This window comes from Mustela putorius, unplaced genomic scaffold, assembly GCF_011764305.1.
Source record: "Mustela putorius furo isolate JIRA1106 unplaced genomic scaffold, ASM1176430v1.1 tig00003909_pilon_pilon_pilon, whole genome shotgun sequence".
Classification (NCBI taxonomy): Eukaryota; Metazoa; Chordata; class Mammalia; order Carnivora; family Mustelidae; genus Mustela; species Mustela putorius.
Window position 1 is genome coordinate 25247173 of NW_025422057.1, and position 18688 is coordinate 25265860.

General features: G+C 49.6%; 1 protein-coding gene across 1 annotated transcript; it reads left to right on the forward strand.

The window, feature by feature from the left end:
- The first annotated feature begins 11081 nt into the window (after positions 1-11081).
- Positions 11082-17738, forward strand: CALHM3 (calcium homeostasis modulator 3). Its single transcript, XM_004749337.3, has 3 exons — positions 11082-11610; positions 13594-13849; positions 16900-17738. Exons 1-3 carry the CDS (start codon positions 11324-11326, stop codon positions 17383-17385), a joined length of 1029 nt encoding a protein of 342 aa, XP_004749394.1. The 5' UTR covers positions 11082-11323; the 3' UTR covers positions 17386-17738.
- Positions 17739-18688: the final 950 nt, after the last annotated feature.

An 18688-nucleotide genomic window follows, 5' to 3' on the forward strand; every position in this document is an offset into this window, starting at 1 on the left:
CCATACCGCGATACCTTCTTCCCCATCAAGAAACTAACCTTAAGGGTGCCTGGGTGGCTCAGTGGGTTAAAGCCTCTGCCTTCGGCTCAGGTCATGATCTCAGGGTCCTGGGATAGAGCCCCACCTGCTTCCTCCTCTCTCTCCACCTGCCTCTCTGCCTACTTGTGATCTCTGTCTGTCAAATAAGTAAATAAAATCTTAAAAAAAAAAAAAAGAAAGAAAGAAAAAGAAACTAACCTTAAGATAGGAAAAAACCACAACCATCCTGAGGGTGTGAGACAGGGCCCCCCACCATGCCCCAAGGCCTAGTCCATAGTTATCAGGCCATCAGAAAATCTATACAGGTTGTCCTGCCTGACTGTCAGACATGTTAGAGGTGGCTGGACATGTTAGAGGGGGAGATCTCTGAGTGCCTGATACATAATAGATACCCAATAAATATTTGTTCAGTGAATCAATAAATCAGCAAATTCTCCTATTAGTACAGCCACCCTGTCAGCCAGAAGACTTGCTCAGACCAGTCCACCTGGTCTTTCTCAACAATGTCTTTCTCACAGAGTTTTCCCTGAGGCCAGGCCTTCCCTTGGAAGGGAGTCTGTGCTACCATCTTAGCATGAAATGGGCACTACATGGCCCAGGAGCTTTGGAATTCAGCATCTCTTATTGACCCTGTGACCATTTATTGAGCACTACCTGTATGCCCAGCACTGTGTGGGGTGCAGCTTCCTTGCCAGCACCATGGGGGAGCCTCTTCTGTGCTTTTGTGTATCCCAGTTTCCTACCTCCTCAGGTTAGGGCTGAGCACACAGTAGGTCTCAGTATCATCAGATATCAGCTCTTCCTGACTTGATCTATGGATTCAATGCATCCTAATAAAAATTCTAGCAAGTTTTCTGTGGGGGGTCAAGAAACTGATTCTTAAGTGTGTAGGAAGAGGCAAAGGACGTGGAATAACCAACACAACATGGAGGAAGAACAGAGTTGAAAGACTGACGCTACCCAACTTCAAGATTTTCTATGAAGCTACCGTAATCATGACATCACAGTGTTGGTGAAAGCCTAAACAAGTGGAGCAATGCAACCAACCAGAGAGCCCAGAAATAAAATCACGTAGATACAGTCACCTGAACTTTGACAAGGAACAAAGGCAATACAGTGGAGCAGAGATAGTCTTTCCAACGAGTGGTACGTGAACAAGTGGACAACCACATACAGAAAACAAAAACAAAAACAAAAAAATCCTTTCTTTACACTCTTCCCAAAAATTAAGTCAAAAGGGATCACAGACCGAAATGGAAATACAAGACTACAAAACTCCTAGAAGGTAATAAGGGAGGAGATCTAAATGGCCTTGGGTTTGGTGATGACTTGTCAGATACAAGGCCAAGGGCATGAGCCATGAAGGAAAGAATTCATAAGCTAGACTTCATTAAAATTAGATTTTTCTGTTCTGCAAAAGACACGGTCAAGAGAATAAAGGACAAACCAAAGAGCCTAGGAGAAAAATATTTGCAAAAGACATACCTGACAAAAGACTGTTATCCAAAACATGTAAAGAGCTCTTAAAACTGAACAATAAGAAAACAAAGAACCTGGTTTTAAAAACGAGCCAAAGACCCTCATAGACCCTTTACCAAAAAAGATCTACAGATGGCAAGTAAACACATGAAAAGATGACCCACATCTTATGTCAATGAGAAGATACCATACATGCTAATTAGAATGATCAAAATCCAGAACACTGACGACACCAAATGCTGGTGAGGATATGGAGTGCAATAGGAATGCTTATTTGTTGCTGGTGGGAATACAAAGTGGTACAGACACTTTGTAAGACAATTTAGTGATTTTTATAAGAAAACACTCTCTTGGGGCGCCTGGGTGGCTCAGAGGGTTAAGCCTCTGCCTTCAGCTCAAGTCATGATCTCAGGGTCTTGGGATGGAGCCCCACATCGGGCTCTCTGCTCAGCAGGGAGCCTGCTTCCTCCTCCTCTCTCTCTGCCTGCCTCTCTGCCTACTTGTGATCTCTGTCTATCAAATAAATAAAATCTTTAAAAAAAAAAAGAAAAGAAAACACTCTCTTACCATACAATCCAGCAATTATACTCCTTGATATTTACCCAAAGGAATGGAAAACTTATGTCCACATAAAACCTGCACAAGGAGGTTTATAGCAGCTTTACTCATCATGCCCAAACTCAGAAGCAATGAAGAGGTCCTTCAGCAGGCGAATGGATAAACAGACGGAGGTACATCCAGACTCTAGAATATTACTTGGTGCTAAAGAGAAATGAGCTATCAAGCCATGAAAAGACATGGAGGAAACTTTAATATATACTACTAAATGAGAAAATATATGAAAAGGCTACTTACCCTATGATTCTAACTATAGACAGACTTGCCCCCTGGGAGGTGGCCCCCAGGTCCATGACCAATTGTAAGATCTTCACAAATCCCCAAACTCTTATCCTTGGAGCTCAACTGTTTCAGCTCAAACACACTCAAATATACTACAACCCACATTAAACATAATTTTCCTGCCTTATACATTTTTAAAGGATTTTTATAAATTTGGCTTCTGGAATCATTGGACCACAAGTATCTCACTGAATTTACAATTGGTTTTATTTCTAAGCAATCATGGATGTGTTAGATTTCTTGCCAAGTATAAAAAACCTACAATTGTCTTTAAACATAATGAAATCTTTATGAGTATTCATGTAATTATTTTTTTAAAGATTTTATGTATTTATTTGACAGAGCGAGAGAGATCACACGTAGGCAGAGAGGCAGGCAGAGAGAGAGAGAGGGAAGCAGGCTCCCCACTGAGCTCGATCCCAGGACCCTGAGATCATGACCTGAGCCAAAGGCAGATGATTAACCCACTGAGCCACCCAGGAGCCCCTTTATGAGTACTCATGTAATGATTAGTGAAATTGACACAACATTACATTCGTAGGCAAGTAAGTAAATATTTATTAATTTTGACTTTGAAATTTTTCCATCATTTTTTTTTTTCCAGTCTTAAGCAGACCCTTAGAAAGCCCATAGACCTGGGGCGCCTGTGCTACACACAGAAAGGAAAATACCCAACATCAGAAAGAGGAGCACAAGATCCCTGCCTAGGAAAGTTGTCTAGTGACTTCAAAAGAGTCCAGCATCCCTCTTGACCCATCCCAGGGCCACTGGCTCAGTAACAGTGGTCGTATGACTGCACTCAGTCGTAGGGACCAGGCCTTGATCTAAGCAATTTGTCTGTAGTAATTCATTCAAGCCTGGGAGGTAGGTACTATTATTATTATTATTATATTATTTCATTTTCATCATCCCCATTTTACAAATGAAAATCTCAAGGCTTAGGGAAGTTGAGATGTCTGGCTAGGAGCTGATAAAAGAAACACTGAGTTACAGCCCTGGGGTGGTCTGAATCCAGATCTCTGCGATACTGTGCCTGTCCCACAAAGGGGTTCCTCCAAGTGCCCCGCCTGAGGAAGACACCTGTTGCAGAAGAGGTGTCCTCAGGGCGCCTGGGTGGCTCAGTGGGTTAAAGCCTCTGCCTTCGGCTCAGGTCATGATCCCAGGGTCCGAGGATCGAGCCCCGCATCTGGTTCTCTGCTCAGTGGGGAGCCTGCTTCCTCCTCTCTCTCTGCCTGCCTCTCTGCCTACTTGTGATCTCTGTCTGTCAAATAAATCAATAAAATCTTTAAAAAAAAAAAAAAAAAAGAGGTGTCCTCACTGGGTTCCTGAGCCTTAAAACTTCTGAGAAACCCTGAAGACTCCCAGATGCTTTGACTCAGCTCCTGGAAGTTAGCCAGGCAGCACATGACCATAATGAACATGAAATAGATTGACAATAACCAAACTGAAAACCATCTTTTTAATGATCAAAATGGTGGTAATACCTCAGCACTTTTTTTCTCTCACAGATGTTTGCTTTCTCCATTACTAACGGAGAAGACCCAACTCGGGGTTTGAATTCATGATCCAGAGTCAGATTCTCAACCAACTGAGCCACCAGGCCTCATAGATGTTTTAAATGGCCTTTACTTGGGACACCTGGGTTGTCAATTGGTTAATCGTCTGACTCTGTTTCCCAGCTCAGGTCTTGATCTCAGGGTCGTGAGTTCAAGCCCTTCATTGTGCTCTGCACTGCCCATGTGGAGCCTACTTAAAAATAAACATATAAAAATAAAATATGGGGAACCTGGGTGGCTCAGTTGTTAAGCATCTGCCTTCGGCTCGGGTCATGATCCCAGGGTCCTGAGATGGAGCCCCACATCGGGCTCCCTGCTCGGCGGGGAGCCAATTCTCCCTCTCCCACTTGCTCTGTTTGTGTTCCCTCTCTCATTGTCTCTCTCTGCCAAATAAATAAATAAATAAATCTTTAAAAAATAATAATAATAAAATAAAATACCTTTACTTGTCAGGAAAACCTTCCTAAGAATGTTGCAAAGACCAAAAAATCATAACGGAAAAATATGATAAATATGACTACATAAAAATTTAAAACTCCTTCCTGGAAAAAGTTGAAAGACAGATAGAGGAGTCAGGAGGCACGTGCCCAATAAGCCAATAGCCTTCAGTCACTTCAAAGGCCCTTCACCCCTAGACCAGGCCTCTCTCCCCTATGGCTGGTGGTGTGACATCTCCCTCCTAGCACCTTTTCCAAGAGAGGTGACAGAGGCAATCGCTTGTCCCGACCTTCACCAAAGACCCCTTTGGTCTTTGGTGGAGAAAGACAGGGCAGAGAGGGGACCCTCTCTACCCACTGAGGGTAGCCAGTGGGAAGTTTTCTCTCAGCAGAGTGAGCGGGAACCAGCAGGTGTCCCCATCTCTCCCCTCCTCTTCCCAGCTCCTCAGTCTCTCTTCAGCCACCACTAGGTAGCACTAGAACTCCATTAGAATCCCCTTTGTCCCCAGCAAACCTTTTGGGGAAACACTCAAGTCCATCAAAACACCTTTAAAAATGCTTACAGGTTGCCCTTTTTCTCTCTCAAAACAAAGAGAGCTTTTGGGGGATGGAGGTGAGGGAAATACATACTTTAATAGCTTCCCTTAGCTATTTCATTGTAAAGAAAATGTATCAGTGAGGAAATCAGCCCTAGTCTTGAGCCACTGAAATTCTACCCTCTAGGTATTATTTGCTTCACTAAGGCTCCTTTCTCATCGTTCATCCTGAGATCGGACCTCCCAAGAGTCCTCCTCATCACGATGGCTGCCCCAAAGGAGCTCCAACTTACCAACAAATACCCTTTTCCAGGACTGAGGGAGGATAGGTCCTCCCAGAGAGCTCCAGTTCACACTGAGACGCCCCCCTGGCTGCATCTGGTACTTGAATTGGGCACCTGTGTGCCCAGCACCAGCACAGCACCTGGCACTGGGCGGATGCCCATGGAACAGCTATTGCCTATGGCTAGAACTTGAGGGTATATGGCCAATAACGGGGGCCCTTCCTAGCTTAGTTCTCTGAGCACCTGATCACAATCAGAGCTAAGTTTTGCAACTCCCAGCCCAGCTGTCTTCCCACAAGCCCCTCTATGTCTACTCAACTACAAGGAGCAATCTCGGAAGACTCCAGAGTTTGCGTGGGCAGCCAACAGGAGAAGGGGTGCCCTGGAGCCACTCTGGCTTTGATATTTATTGAGCAATCCAGAAAATCCAACTGGATGGGCTCCCCCCCCACAGTTCAAGCCACCTGTGTTTGTCCCCAAGTCTCTGCATTTGGCCCATCATCTTGGATCGGATGTCACCCCTGGGAAGATCTCCATGCCAGAAAACCAGCCCTCCTCGGCAGGGGCTAGAAACAGCTTCATATCAGTTTGGTAAGAAAAGCCGTGTTCACATCTTGTTAGTCATGTGAAAAAAAAGAGAGAGGTGGAAATAATATCACAAAACCAGGCTTATCTCTTTCTTCTAAGAAAAGGAGTTAGAGATGTGTTGTGAACTAAGGAAATTATCCCACAATCCGTATCCTGTGGAGTGAAGACCAGAAATTTAAGTGTAGAAGGATATTAACGTCTGAATTGGGATCTGTTATTTTGTGAATGTCATGTGTTTTAACCCTATTTTCTAATAACATATCTCAATGTATATATGGAAACATATATTTTTTAAAGATTTTATTTATTTATTTGACAGATCACAGGTAGGCAGAAAGGCAGGCAGAGAAAAGAAGGGAAGCAGGCTCCTTGCTGAGCAGAGAGCCTGATGCAGGGCTCGATCCCAGGACCCTGGAATCATGACCCAAGCCGAAGGCAGAGGCTTTAACCCACTGAGCCACCCAGGCGCCCCGCAAAAATATTTTTTAATTCCATAAATCCACCGCCCAGGTAGCCTCTTTTTTTTTTTTTCTTTTTTTCTTCTGTTTTTCCTTTTGGAAGATCAAAAACAGGCTTGTTTTTTTATGTACAGAACAACTTATTTACAACCCCTGGAGTGGATATGTACCTAACAATACAGAAGGCATTTGCTTCCATGGTAGGCGCTATAGAAATTAAGATTATAAATATGAGAGGTAAGCCCCCCCACACCAAGGGCACAAAACAGCCTCTTATTGATCTTTTTAAAAATAAAATTCATATGTACACATTGAAAAATCAACAAGGACTCCTGGGTAACTCAGTTGGTGAAGCTTCTACCTTCAGCTCAGGTCATGATCCCAGGGTCCTGGGATTGAGCCCCGCATCCAGCCCCCTGCTCAGCAGAGAGGCTGCTTCTCCCTCTCCCACTCCCCCTGCTTGGGTTCCCTCTCCGCTGTCTCTTTCTCTGTTAAATAAATAAATAAAACCTTTTAATAAGTAAATAAATAAATAAATAAGATTTTGCTTTCACTATATTACCAAATGGTCCTAGAAGATCCCTACAAATTTGTACTCTGACCATCAGCTTATGAAAGCAGCTGTTTCCCAGAGTCCTCATGGACATCAGATACCATCAACCCTTTAGTTTCCAACAATATGGTAAGTTTAAAGAGGCACCTGATTCTTAAGATTGTATTTAATTATAGGTGAGAATTAGAATCTTTGCAAGATTTGGGGCCACTTGTTTTTCTGTGAAAGGACACCCATTGATGTCCTTTGCCAATTTTCCCATAGGATGATTCACCTCTTTCATTGATTTATATGATCTCTGCAAATTAAGGAACGTAGGCCTTTGTCTGGCAAATGCCTTTTTTTTAAGTTTGATATTTTTACTCTGTTTACTGGTATTTTGCCCACAGTCGAGGCCTGTGTTAAAGCTCTTCTCCTTCAGAGCGGCTGACTTCTGTGCTCTGTTCACCAAGGCCTCGACTAGCCTCTGGTCATGAATACATCCACCTACATTCTATTGTAGAATTGTTATGCTTGTAATTTTTACACAGAAGTCTTTGAGCCGTTTGGAATGGATTTGGGTATAAAGAATGGGAAAGGAATCCAGGTGAAGATTTTCTCAGATGGGCTGTTCCCACGCCATTTCTCAGACTCACAACCCCCCACCCCCACCCACCGCCTTCATTTTCATCTTCTTTCCAGTCCTTGAAGGGCCACCGGGCTCCATGGAGTCCCCAGAGCAGAGGTCCACGTTGATTTCCCCCACGTCTGCCAGAGACAGACCCAAAGGTCATCACGAGGATCCTGCAGAGGCCTCATGATCAGAGTGGAAGACCAGGTGGGCTCCCGAAGGTGGGAAGGGCACCACCACTGCTCTGCTAGACACCAGGGAACTATGGTCCTCCCATCCTGAGCCACAAGAGGGACACACTTCTGGTGTCTTCCTTTTGTTTTTGTTTTTTGTTTTTTGTTTTTTAGGATTTTATTTATTTATTTGACAGACAGAGATCACAAGTAGTTAGAGAGGCAGGCGGGGGGCGGGGGGGAGCAGGCTCCCCACCGAGCAGAGAGCCCGATGCGGGGCTTGATCCCAGGACTCTGGGATCATGACCAGAGCCGAAGGCAGAGGCTTTAACCCACTGAGCCACCCAGGCGCCCCTTTTGAAGGAAAAAGAGAGAGAGTAAGAACCTTCAGGGGAGAGTGTGCTCACTACAAAAAGAAGAAACAGAGCCATACCTGTATTTCAGAAGACACTCACTTATATACAAACACTATGCATACGTACCACACACACGCATGAGTGTACACACATGCCACCCACAAGTACATATACAGCCAGACACACGCATGTGTGTGCTCGCACACACACACACTCACAACTCACACTCCAGATAGGTTGAGTTTTCTCCAGTAGCACCTAGACCCAGTGAACCCTTCAGTCACAGGAACTCCAAGAACAGCAAAGCCAAGGTTTCTCAAACAGTATTCAGGTTCCTATTAAACAGGAAAAAAAAAATCTGGAAGACCCCCAAGATATATTTGCAAGACCCTAAGGAAAAGAAAATAAACCAAAGACTTGTTCTATACAGATCTTCCGATTACGAGTTAACCCATGTTGCCAACTGCTAAAAAGATTTAAGACACCATTTCAAATGAAAACGTGCACTGAAAAAATTTCCCTAGAGGGACGCCTGGGTGGCTCAGTTGGTTGGACGACTACCTCCGGCTCAGGTCATGATCCTGGAGTCCCGGGATCGAATCCCGCATCGGACTCACAGCTCCATGGGGAGTCTGCTTCTCTCTCTGACCTTCTCCTTGTTCATGCTTTCTCTCGCTGTCTCTCTCTCAAGTAAATAAATAAAATCTTAAAAAAAAAAAAAAATTTCCCTAGAATGAAAAGACCCAGAAAAACAGAGACACAGACCCCTGGGTGTGGAAGGGGTTTAATGAAGTAAGGCTGCTTTAAGGTATTATCACGCAGCAGATCTACAATTTAATACCCTCCCACCCACAGGAGGAAAATCAGTCTCTCTCAGGTTCTGGGCTCGGTCGCTGCCTCTCCTGGTCCAGCAGGCCCCGGGCTCCTGGCAACAAAATATGATCCTCCTCCCCTTTTACCCGTTCCATAACCCCTTTACGTTTTTCCAGTAGAAAGAGTTGATGATTTATTAGGAAATTTCTAAAATCGTTACTATAAAAGTAGATATTTAGAAAATACAGAATGTTGCGTGATGCCTGGGTGGCTCCTTGGGTTAAACATCTGCCTTCGGCTCGGGTCATGATCCCAGGGTGCTGGGATGGAGTCCTGAATTGGGGGGGGTCCCGGCTCAGCAGGGAGCCTGCTTCTCCCTCTGCCTGCCACTCCCCCTGCTCTCTCTCTCTCTGACAAATAAATAAATAAAATCTTTTGGAAGGAAGGAAGGGAGGAAGGAAGGAAATTCAGATTTTTTTTTTTTTTAAGATTTTATTTATTTATTTGACAGAGAGAAATCACAAGTAGTCGGAGAGGCAGGCAGAGAGAGACAGAGAGGGAAGCAGGCTCCCTGCTGAGCAGAGAGCCCGATACGGGACTCGATCCCAGGACCCTGAGATCATGACCTGAGCCGAAGGCAGCAGCTTAACCCACTGAGCCACCCAGGCACCCCGAAATTCAGATTTTTAAAAATGTAAAGCTACACCCAAACTCTGGGAGATAATATCTCTTTAAGTTGTGGTGGGCGGACCAGGGGGCTCTGTCTCGCCTCTCACGCTGGACCTGTGAGCAGGATAAACTGGGAGAGACCTTGTCCCAGTTTCCTGCCATGTTCTCCCAGAAAGACTGTTTGCTTTTTGTGGAGAATCCCTAGGTTATCGGCCTTGGCGGCTCTTACGTTCAGCCGCCCAGCAGGTGAGTAGGTCCTGGAAGTCACAGAAAGGGGATCCCAGCTCCCTTCCTGGCTCTGTCCCCACTAGGCTGTGTGACCTCCGACAGATGTCCACCCTCTCTGGAACCCACACCCACCTGAAGAATGGTGGTGGTGGTTCTCAGCTACGTTAGGAGCCTGAATCAGGCTAGAAGAGTTTCTCACTCAGAATCACACTTGCACACCTAGGATGGCCCTCCCACTTCCTCATTGTCCCTCACACGGTGATCCTGTCTCATACGACCCACACTAACACTCTCATGATGTAAAATACAAATAATAAGTAAGACCCCGGTTTCTGTCTGTCGCTATCTCATTATAGGTACAGCCCGCACAGTTATGAAATTCGCACATATGTAGGATGGTCTGCCTTAAAATACCCTCAACACCACGCTCGGTGCTACAGAAAACAACATTGCAGGCCACGTCACTGCCCTCACTGGGAGAGCCACCCCCCACCCCTGAGGAGGATTAATAATAACAGGCTGAGGCAACCTTTCAGGGGCCAAAGGAGAAGAGAGGCTCCCCCAGAGCTGCGGTCACCAGTGGGTGCTGGGGGACAGTGCTGCATTTGAGCTGCCTCTTGAAGATCAGAGGGGAGGAGCAAGGGTGTTCCAATTGGAAGAAGGTGTCAGCAAAGGTGTGGAGACAGGAGGGCATGCCTGGGTACATTTAGGAGGGCCTTGAATGCCAAGCTAGGAAGCTGCAGGAGCCCCTGGTCCCACCCAGGCAGACGAGAGATGTGTGGGAGACCATGCTTCAGAGAGGCCCGGGCTGACCTGGGGACAGCGGAAGAAAACAGAGAGGAAGGTTGCAGACCTCCACTGACCCCTCCAGCCCCTTCTCACGACACTCCCTGTCTGATACCACATTCCAGCAACCCCAGACTCCTGGCCCACCTCAGGGGGCTTCTCACCTCCTTGCCTCGTGCTGCCCTCTGCCAGGAAGGCCTTCCCCTTCCACAGCCCCTCACCCAGCAAAGGCCAAAACACCATTTAGACTCTTCTCTGGGGTCTTTTCCTCCAGGCAGCCTTCAGGCAGGGGGAGGTGCCCACTGGGCCCTCCCAGCATGAAAGTCAACACAAAAATCTCTCTGAGCTCAGCTGAGCCAAATCGTGTTTTTGACCGAGACCAGAAAATATCATTGGTCCCCTCAGCATCATTGCCTCACCGCACCCAAAATTTGCCTATCCCCCCACAAGAAGGGCCACCAGCTGTCGGGCCTCAGTATCCAAACCCTGAAGGGAGGGAGGATTGGGCTGGGGAGGGTGGAGTGACAGGGCAGGGCACATTTGCCTAGAGGTGCTTTGGGCTGGCAGGTCGCAGAGCAGTGACTCTTTCCTCCAGAGAACAGAGGAGTGGCCCTGGGGGACAGTCGTGGCTGTGCAGGGGAGCCTTTGCAGAGAGATCCTGCCTTTGCCCTACATCTGTGGCTGAGCCCCAGGAGTCTGGGCTGAGAGCTGACTGTCACCCCTTCCTTGCCCCCTCAGGCCCTTGGAAGACAAGCCCCCAGGCTTGTCCCCAGACGGATCTGGATTTGCCTGGGAAGGCGGCCAAAGCCTCAGTGCTCTCCCGGGCCCACGGCTGCCCACCCCCGCGAGGCCGAGGCTATGGAAAAGTTCCGCATGTTCTTCCAGCACATCCAGTCCAGCTCAGAGTCCGTGATGAATGGCGTCTGCTTGCTGCTGGCCGCGGTCACGGTCAAGATGTATTCCTCCTTCGACTTCAACTGCCCCTGCCTGGCGCGCTACAATGCCCTCTACGGCCTGGGCCTGCTGCTCACACCCCCGCTCGCCCTCTTCCTCTGCGGCCTCCTTGCCAACCGGCAGTCCGTGGTGATGGTTGAGGAGTGGCGCCGGCCTGCGGGGCAGCGGAGGAAGGATCCGGGCATCATCAGGTGCGGTCCCACACTACCTGGGTGGGCACGGTCAGGGCCTCCCCCCCTCAGACACTGCCAGGTGACTCCCCAGGCCCGGTGATCCTCATGGGTATCGGGAGGACTTCCCCCCCATGGACACTATCACCTGTGTCCCCTCCTTTCCCCAGTTGAGGTGACATCAGCTCACAGAGACCCCCTTAGTCACTTCCCATGCCGAAAACAGACATTTCCTTTCCTGTCATCCATCACCCTTCCGTGGCCAGGACGGGCGACCCAGGGATGATACAGGATTCCCAGGTTTTGCCCAGGTCATGTGTGTTGGCTGGCCAGGTATTGTAACTCAGCACATACATGAAGGACCATCCCGTGACACGCACAGCCGGCTCGCACACGTCGTCGGAGGCGTGACTGGCTTCAAGGCTGCATTCCCTCTCCCGTAAGCTCCCCCAGGGTCTAGGACCTCACCTGCTGTACCGCAGGGCCCTCAGAGCCTCTTACTCGCTTGGTGCACCTTATCGAAACCAGCTGTTGGGGGCGCCTGGATGGCTCAGGCACTAAGCTCAGATCACGGTTCCACGGCCCTGGGATCGAACCCCTGCTCCGTGCCAACCTCTATACCCAGTACCATGTGGGCGCAGCCTCTCAATTCTTAGCTCGACCCTGGGTCTGCTCCAGGAGTAGACACATTTTTAAGGATGAGGCCCCTGAGGCAGAGAGGTTAAGTGACCTGACTGAGCTTCTATAAGGAGGAAGAGGCACGGCAAGAGTCAAACACAGGTGCACTCCCTCAGTGCTCCCAAGCTGACGCCACTCCCCTCAGTGTTTCAGACAAAAGGTCAAAGTGCTCTAGATCTGTGGGTAGAGGCCAGAGGGGCTTGATGGATTTCAGCCTGCTGATGATCGCCCCCTTTCCCCATTGTTTGGCATGGACAGTTGCAGTGTTCTCAAGCGTATGTAACATAAGTCCATAACACATCCTCAGGTCCACCTTCCAACCACAATGTCCCTAGAAAACACCAGGGCCACCCTGATCTCAGATGGATTTGTAGCTCCCCGCGGGAGAGGCCGTGCACCCGTATACACACCCCCAGCAGACACCATTGTACGTTTTGTATGCAGTTCAAGTCAGAAACAGGTGCTCAGCTGCCTCTGCTTCCTAACTCACTGGGGGTCCCGTGCTCCCCGTGATTCAGCCTCGCAGGGAGGGTCACATGCACTGGCTGTGTCCTTTGCCTTTTCCTCTGGGGCCCGGGGAGTGCAGCTCCATGGGGCTCCTGTCCTGAGATCAGCACCCAACCTCCCGAAGAGCAGAGGGCAAGAGAGGCCCCTAAGGACGGTGCTGGGGGTGGGGGGGCATTTTGGACCTGGAGGGAAGGGTCTGAGGCACTGCTTCTGGAAGGGTTATTGGGTGGGGCTGGCTCCCCGCAGAAGCAGCTCTGGGGAGAAGGTGATAATAAGAGGCTCACGGGGATCAGTCCTTCTGGGGACCCTCTGAGAACATGGGTAGAACACACCTCGGAACTGTCCCACTGAGAGTCTAGGAAGCTGGGGTCCCTGTGGACGGAAGGTTGATTGGGGTTGTTAACTCTCCTGGCTTCCAGCGTCCCCCTCTGAGAGCAGAGACTCCTCCAAAACCCTCGGGCAGAACCGCTCAGGTAGTTGAGTCAGAGGCCCACAGTCCTGCCACTTGAATGGAACTCATCACCAAAGATCTAATGTGCCTCTGGCATGGGAAAGGCACCAGGAGAGCCTGAGAGGAAGAGGCATACCCGCTCCCCAGTGTTCCAGTCCTGGGCTGCCAGTCCGGACTTTCCTGACCTCCCGGAGCCCCAGCCCTCCAGCCTCCCAGCTTCTGCTGCTGGGACCTCTGCAGTGGGACCCACCACACCAGGCATCTCCTAGCCCTCCTGGGAAGTCCATCCTTGCATCCCTCCTGTGGCCTTCCTGCTGCAGCTGAATCCCAGCTGCCCCTCTTAACCCCCTGCCTTCTGCTACCCCTAGGTATATGTGCTCCTCTGTGCTGCAGAGGGCACTGGCCGCCCCCCTCGTCTGGATCCTCCTGGCCCTCCTTGATGGGAAGTGCTTCGTGTGTGCCTTCAGCAGCTCCGTGGACCCCGAAAAGTTTCTGGACTTTGCCAACATGACCCCCAGCCAGGTGCAGCTCTTCCTGGCCAAGGTGCCCTGCAGAGAGGATGAGCTGGTCAGGGACAGCCCCGCTAGAAAAGCAGTGTCCCGCTACCTACGGTGCCTGTCCCAGGTAATTCGGGTGGTTCTCCCCAGCCCTGGAAAATCTCCTGCACTGGTTCTGAGCGGCGTGGGCGAGGAGGTACAGAGGGTTTCCCGGGGCCCCTCCCCACTGCTGGAAACACAAGGAAGGAGCAGGTGGTCCCTGGAAGGCTAGGAGTGGGACCCACATACAGGACACTGAGGGGGCCTTAGGAAGTGGACACTTCGCCTTCAACACTAAGTGCCTCCACAGCAGAGACCAGAGACTCTCCAGGAGTCAGTGCATTCTATCCCCAGGAAGCTAGATGACAAAAGCCCTGGAGATACATTCCTCTGCCCTGCCCCCAACCCATACGCACATTCTCAGCACCTCCCAGAAATCATACTCACTCCTATTACTATTTATTGAGGATTTATGTGTCAGACACTGGGTAAGCATTTCACATGCATTACTTCATTTATTCTCAGAACAACCTTATGAGGGGGTGCAATCATCATCATCCCATTTTACAGATAAGGAAATGGAGGTCCTGAGAGTTTAGTTCACAGGCCCACGTTGCACAGCTCCTAAGAGGCAGGGCGGGGAGCTGAACTGTCATCACTCCCAGCCCTCTGAACCACCTCCCTGAAATGCAGGTCCTACCCAGGCCTCTGGATCCCCACACTGGCACCCCCACTCCATCAGCCTGGGGGCAGACTCCAGCCCCACCCCTGGCCCAGACTCCAGATTCCTCCCAGAGCCCCAAGTATTTATATGCCCCGCCAAAACTATTTATATGCAGAGCAAGCTGGGGCTACAGGGACTAAAAACAGAACCCAGCCCTCTGTGGGAGCCAGGACAAACTTGTGGCAAATGCAGGCCCATGCGTGACCCATTTGATTTGGGGTCCAACTCTGCCTTGGCCACATCACTCCCCTCTGGGTCTCAGCCTCTCCTACAAAATCAAGGGAGGTTTGGTCTCCTCCACGTGGATGGGCCCTGTAGGATTAAACTCTCTGGGTTTTCGCTCGTTCGCTGGAAAGAGTGTAGAATCTTCAGTCACACCAGGGTTGGAGTCCTGACTCAGATGGAGGTTAACTGGCACCTTCATGTGTAAAACCCCCATATGACTATTTTTAATTGGTAGGGGAAAGGAGGGGTCCTGAGAGAGGCCAATGAGAGAGCTTCATGAACCACATCCACTAATGATAAGGGTTCAAATATGTCTTTGTGGCTTAGAGGAGTGATTTCTCTGCCCCAGGAGCACACAGTTGCTTGGTCTTAAGCATGGCCTTGGAGAGACTAAAGCTTTGGATGGGTAGAGAGGAGGGTTAGGGGGTGTCGGACATGTGTGGGTTCCAGACTCAGGGAACCCTTCAAGTAGTCTTTCATCATGCTTGGCTTGGCACACTGTTCCCTGTTTATGTCCTATATAACGGTTACTCATGCCTCAGGGCTCAGCATCCGCCTCACTGTTCCCTGAGCCCTCAAGTTCAGGTTGGGTGTCCCTTCTCTGTATTCCCATAATCCCTTATATGACCCTCAACAGGGCATTCAGCCAGTCTATCACCAATTTCATTGGTTCCTCCACTGAAGTGTGAGTTCCAGGAGTCCCTAGTGCCTCTCCCAAAATATAGGACGCGCGACTTCATAGATGGGCTACATAAGCACGTGTGAGGATAGAAGAAGAACCGGATAAAAAAAATGAAAGGATGATAGATGGATGCATGGGCGGGTGGACGGATGGATGATGCGTGGGCGGAGTGTAAGGGAGGCAAACCTTTGCTTCCACCCAGCTTAGGTTTTCAGCTGAGACTCTAACAAAAAGATTAACAGGAGAAAAGCAGTTTCTTTCTTTTTATTTTTTTTAAAGATTTTATTTATTTTATTTGACAGATAGAGATCACAAGTAGGCAGAGAGGCAAGCAGAGAGAGAGGGAAGAAGAAGCAGGCTTCCTGCTGAGCAGAGAGCTGGATGTGGGGCTCAATCCCAGGACCCTGAGACCATGACCTGAGCTGAAGGCAGAGGCTTTAACCCACTGAGCCACCCAGGCGCCCCAGAAAAACAGTTTCTTAATGTGCACAGTACACATCACATGGGAGAAACTTGAAACAGAAAGAATAACTCAAAGTGGTCGCTTAGAACTGCAGCTTATCTGCCATCTTCGAAAAGAGCAGTATCGGGGCTCCCGGGTGGCTCAGTGCATTAAGCCTCTGCTTCAGCTCTTGCTATGGTCTCAGGGTCCTGGGATCGAGCCCCACATCGGGCTCTCTGCTCAGCAGGGAGCCTGCTTCCCCCCCCCCCCGCCGCCTGCCTCTCTGCCTCCTTGTGCGCTCTCTCTGTGTCAAATAAATAAATGAAATCTTTAAAACAACAAACAAACAAGAGTAATACCTTTGGAGAGCAATGACAGGACAAAGCAGAGCAGTGTTCGTCTCCGAGGACACTAAAGGAGTAAGGTGTATCGTGAGATTCCTCTGATGCTGTCCCTGGGCTGGTAAGAGTGGTCTCCCAGTACAAGGAGCATGTACTTCCTGCCTTAGGTACAGAAGAGGAGGGTAAGGAGGGTAAGGAGAGCTGTTGCTATGGTTGCTGCTTCTTATCTTCCATTCAAGATAATTTTTATGTCAAAGAGGCATACTTTGGGGTGATGTATTCTGGTTTCTTCAGGAGGGAGGTTGGGAGGACGAGGGGTGGGTGGGTGGGCGGACAGATAAATGGAAGAAAGGATGAGAGTATGGGAACAGGGATGGATGGGTAGGAGGACGTATGATGGACAGACAGAAGGTCCGCTGCGAGGATGGTTGGATGGGATGCTGAGACGTTGTATCAGGTGAGAAGGTAGACGGCGGGATGGGTGGATGGAGAAATATTGGACAGATGGACAATATTGCTGGACAGATGGATGGTGCAGGGAAGACTGAATGCAAGCGAGGATGGGTGGAGGTGGATGGCAGGATGGATGACTAAGTGGGAACATGGATAGATTTGGGAGAGATGGGAGGGATAAGGGAGAGACTTTGGGACACTCTTGCCACATACCGCATAGCACCTGACCTGGAACACATCTAACCTGGTGCCCCCACCCCCCACCCCCCAGGCCATCGGCTGGAGTCTCACCCTGCTACTGATCATCGTGGCCTTCCTGGCCCGCTGCCTGAGACCTTGCTTCGACCAGACAGTCTTCCTGCAGCGCAGATACTGGAGCAACTACGTGGACCTGGAGCAGAAGCTCTTCGACGAGACGTGCTGTGAGCATGCGCGGGACTTCGCCCACCGCTGCGTGCTGCACTTCTTCGCCAGCATGCAGAGCGAGATGCGGGCGCGCGGGCTGAGCCGGGACGCCGCGGGCAGGGGCCGCGAGCCAACCGAGATGCCCAGCGGCCTGGACGGCGACGGAAGTAGGAAGGCCCACCTGCGGGCCGTTTCTAGCCGGGAGCAGGTGGATCGCCTCCTGAGCACGTGGTACTCCAGCAAACCGCCGCTCGACCTCGTGGCATCCCCGGGGCTCTGGGCGCGTGGCCTCAACCATCGCGCTCCCACGGTGGCCCCAGGCACCAGGCTGTCTCAGCATACTGATGTGTAGGGACCCCAGCAGTGTCCCCATGTGAAGTCCCCGCCCTGGCAACGGCCTGGGGGTTTCCAGGTTGTGGAGATGCCGAGGCAGGACAACCTAACCCTTGCTGGCTTGCTTCCTCAAAATAGCCCAGTCTCTGGCCCACTTTCAGGGTGTGGCCTCCCGTGTGCTCTAAAGCAGTGCTTCGCAAACTTTTCTCCCTAACTCTTGCTAAATGCAGGTTCTGATTTGGTGCGTCTAGGATTGGGTCCAAGACTGCCCTTCTGTCAGGTTCCCAGGGGATACTGAACTTGTGAACTAGCAAGAGTCTGAGTAGATCTGCCTGTGGATTCTGGATCCTAGATGTACAGATTCTAAATTTGAAATAATAATATAATAACATCTAACAGGTGTCAGTGGTGCTTACTACATGTGCTAAGGTCTTTCCCTATATAACTCATTTGAGCCTCATGATAATTCAATGAAGTAGGATGATTATTAGCCCCATTTTAGAAGAGAAAACCGAGGCCAAAAGTGATTAAGTTGCCTGGGGTCACCCAGGAGTAGGAGCTGGAATTTGATCCCAGGAGGCCTGTCTAGCTATACTCCTGGGCCCTCTATAGAGAGTGTGTGTATTGGTTTTCACCCCTCTGGTTAGGCTTCCTGTAGCTTCCACCAAGTTTCTCTATAAGCAAGCGCTAGCAAGCTCCAGGTGTGTGGAATTTGGACCGGCTCTGAAAATCCGGATGGAGTGGACCCAGACACCCCCACACTTAACAAGCACCCCAGGTGATTTGATAAATTCCTGTTTTGTTGTTGGGTTTTGTTTTGTTTTTTTTAGATTGTATTTATTTGTTTCAGTGAAAGAGAGAGAGAGAACAGGTGGAGAGGCAGAGGGAGAGGAAGAGACAATCTTCAAGCAGACCGTGCTAACCACAGAGCCCAACACAGGGCTTGATCCCAGGACCCTGAGATCATGACCTGAACTGAAACCAAGAGCCCAACACTTAACTAACTGCGCCACCCAGGCGCCCCTGATAAGTTCCCGGGTTTAAGAACCTCTGCGCAGGGCGCCTGGGTGGCTCAGTGGGCTAAGCCGCTGCCTTCAGCTCAGGTCGTGATCTCAGAGTCCTGGGATCGAGTCCCGCATCGGGCTCTCTGCTCAGCGGAGAGCCTGCTTCCCTCTCTCTCTGTCTGCCTCTCCATCTACTTGTGATTTCTCTCTGTCAAATAAATAAATAAAATCTTTAAAAAAAAAAAAAAAAAAAAGAACCTCTGCGCCAAGAGTGAGTGTGGGTTCTGGCTAGGAAGCAAAGCCCTTAAAACACCAGGG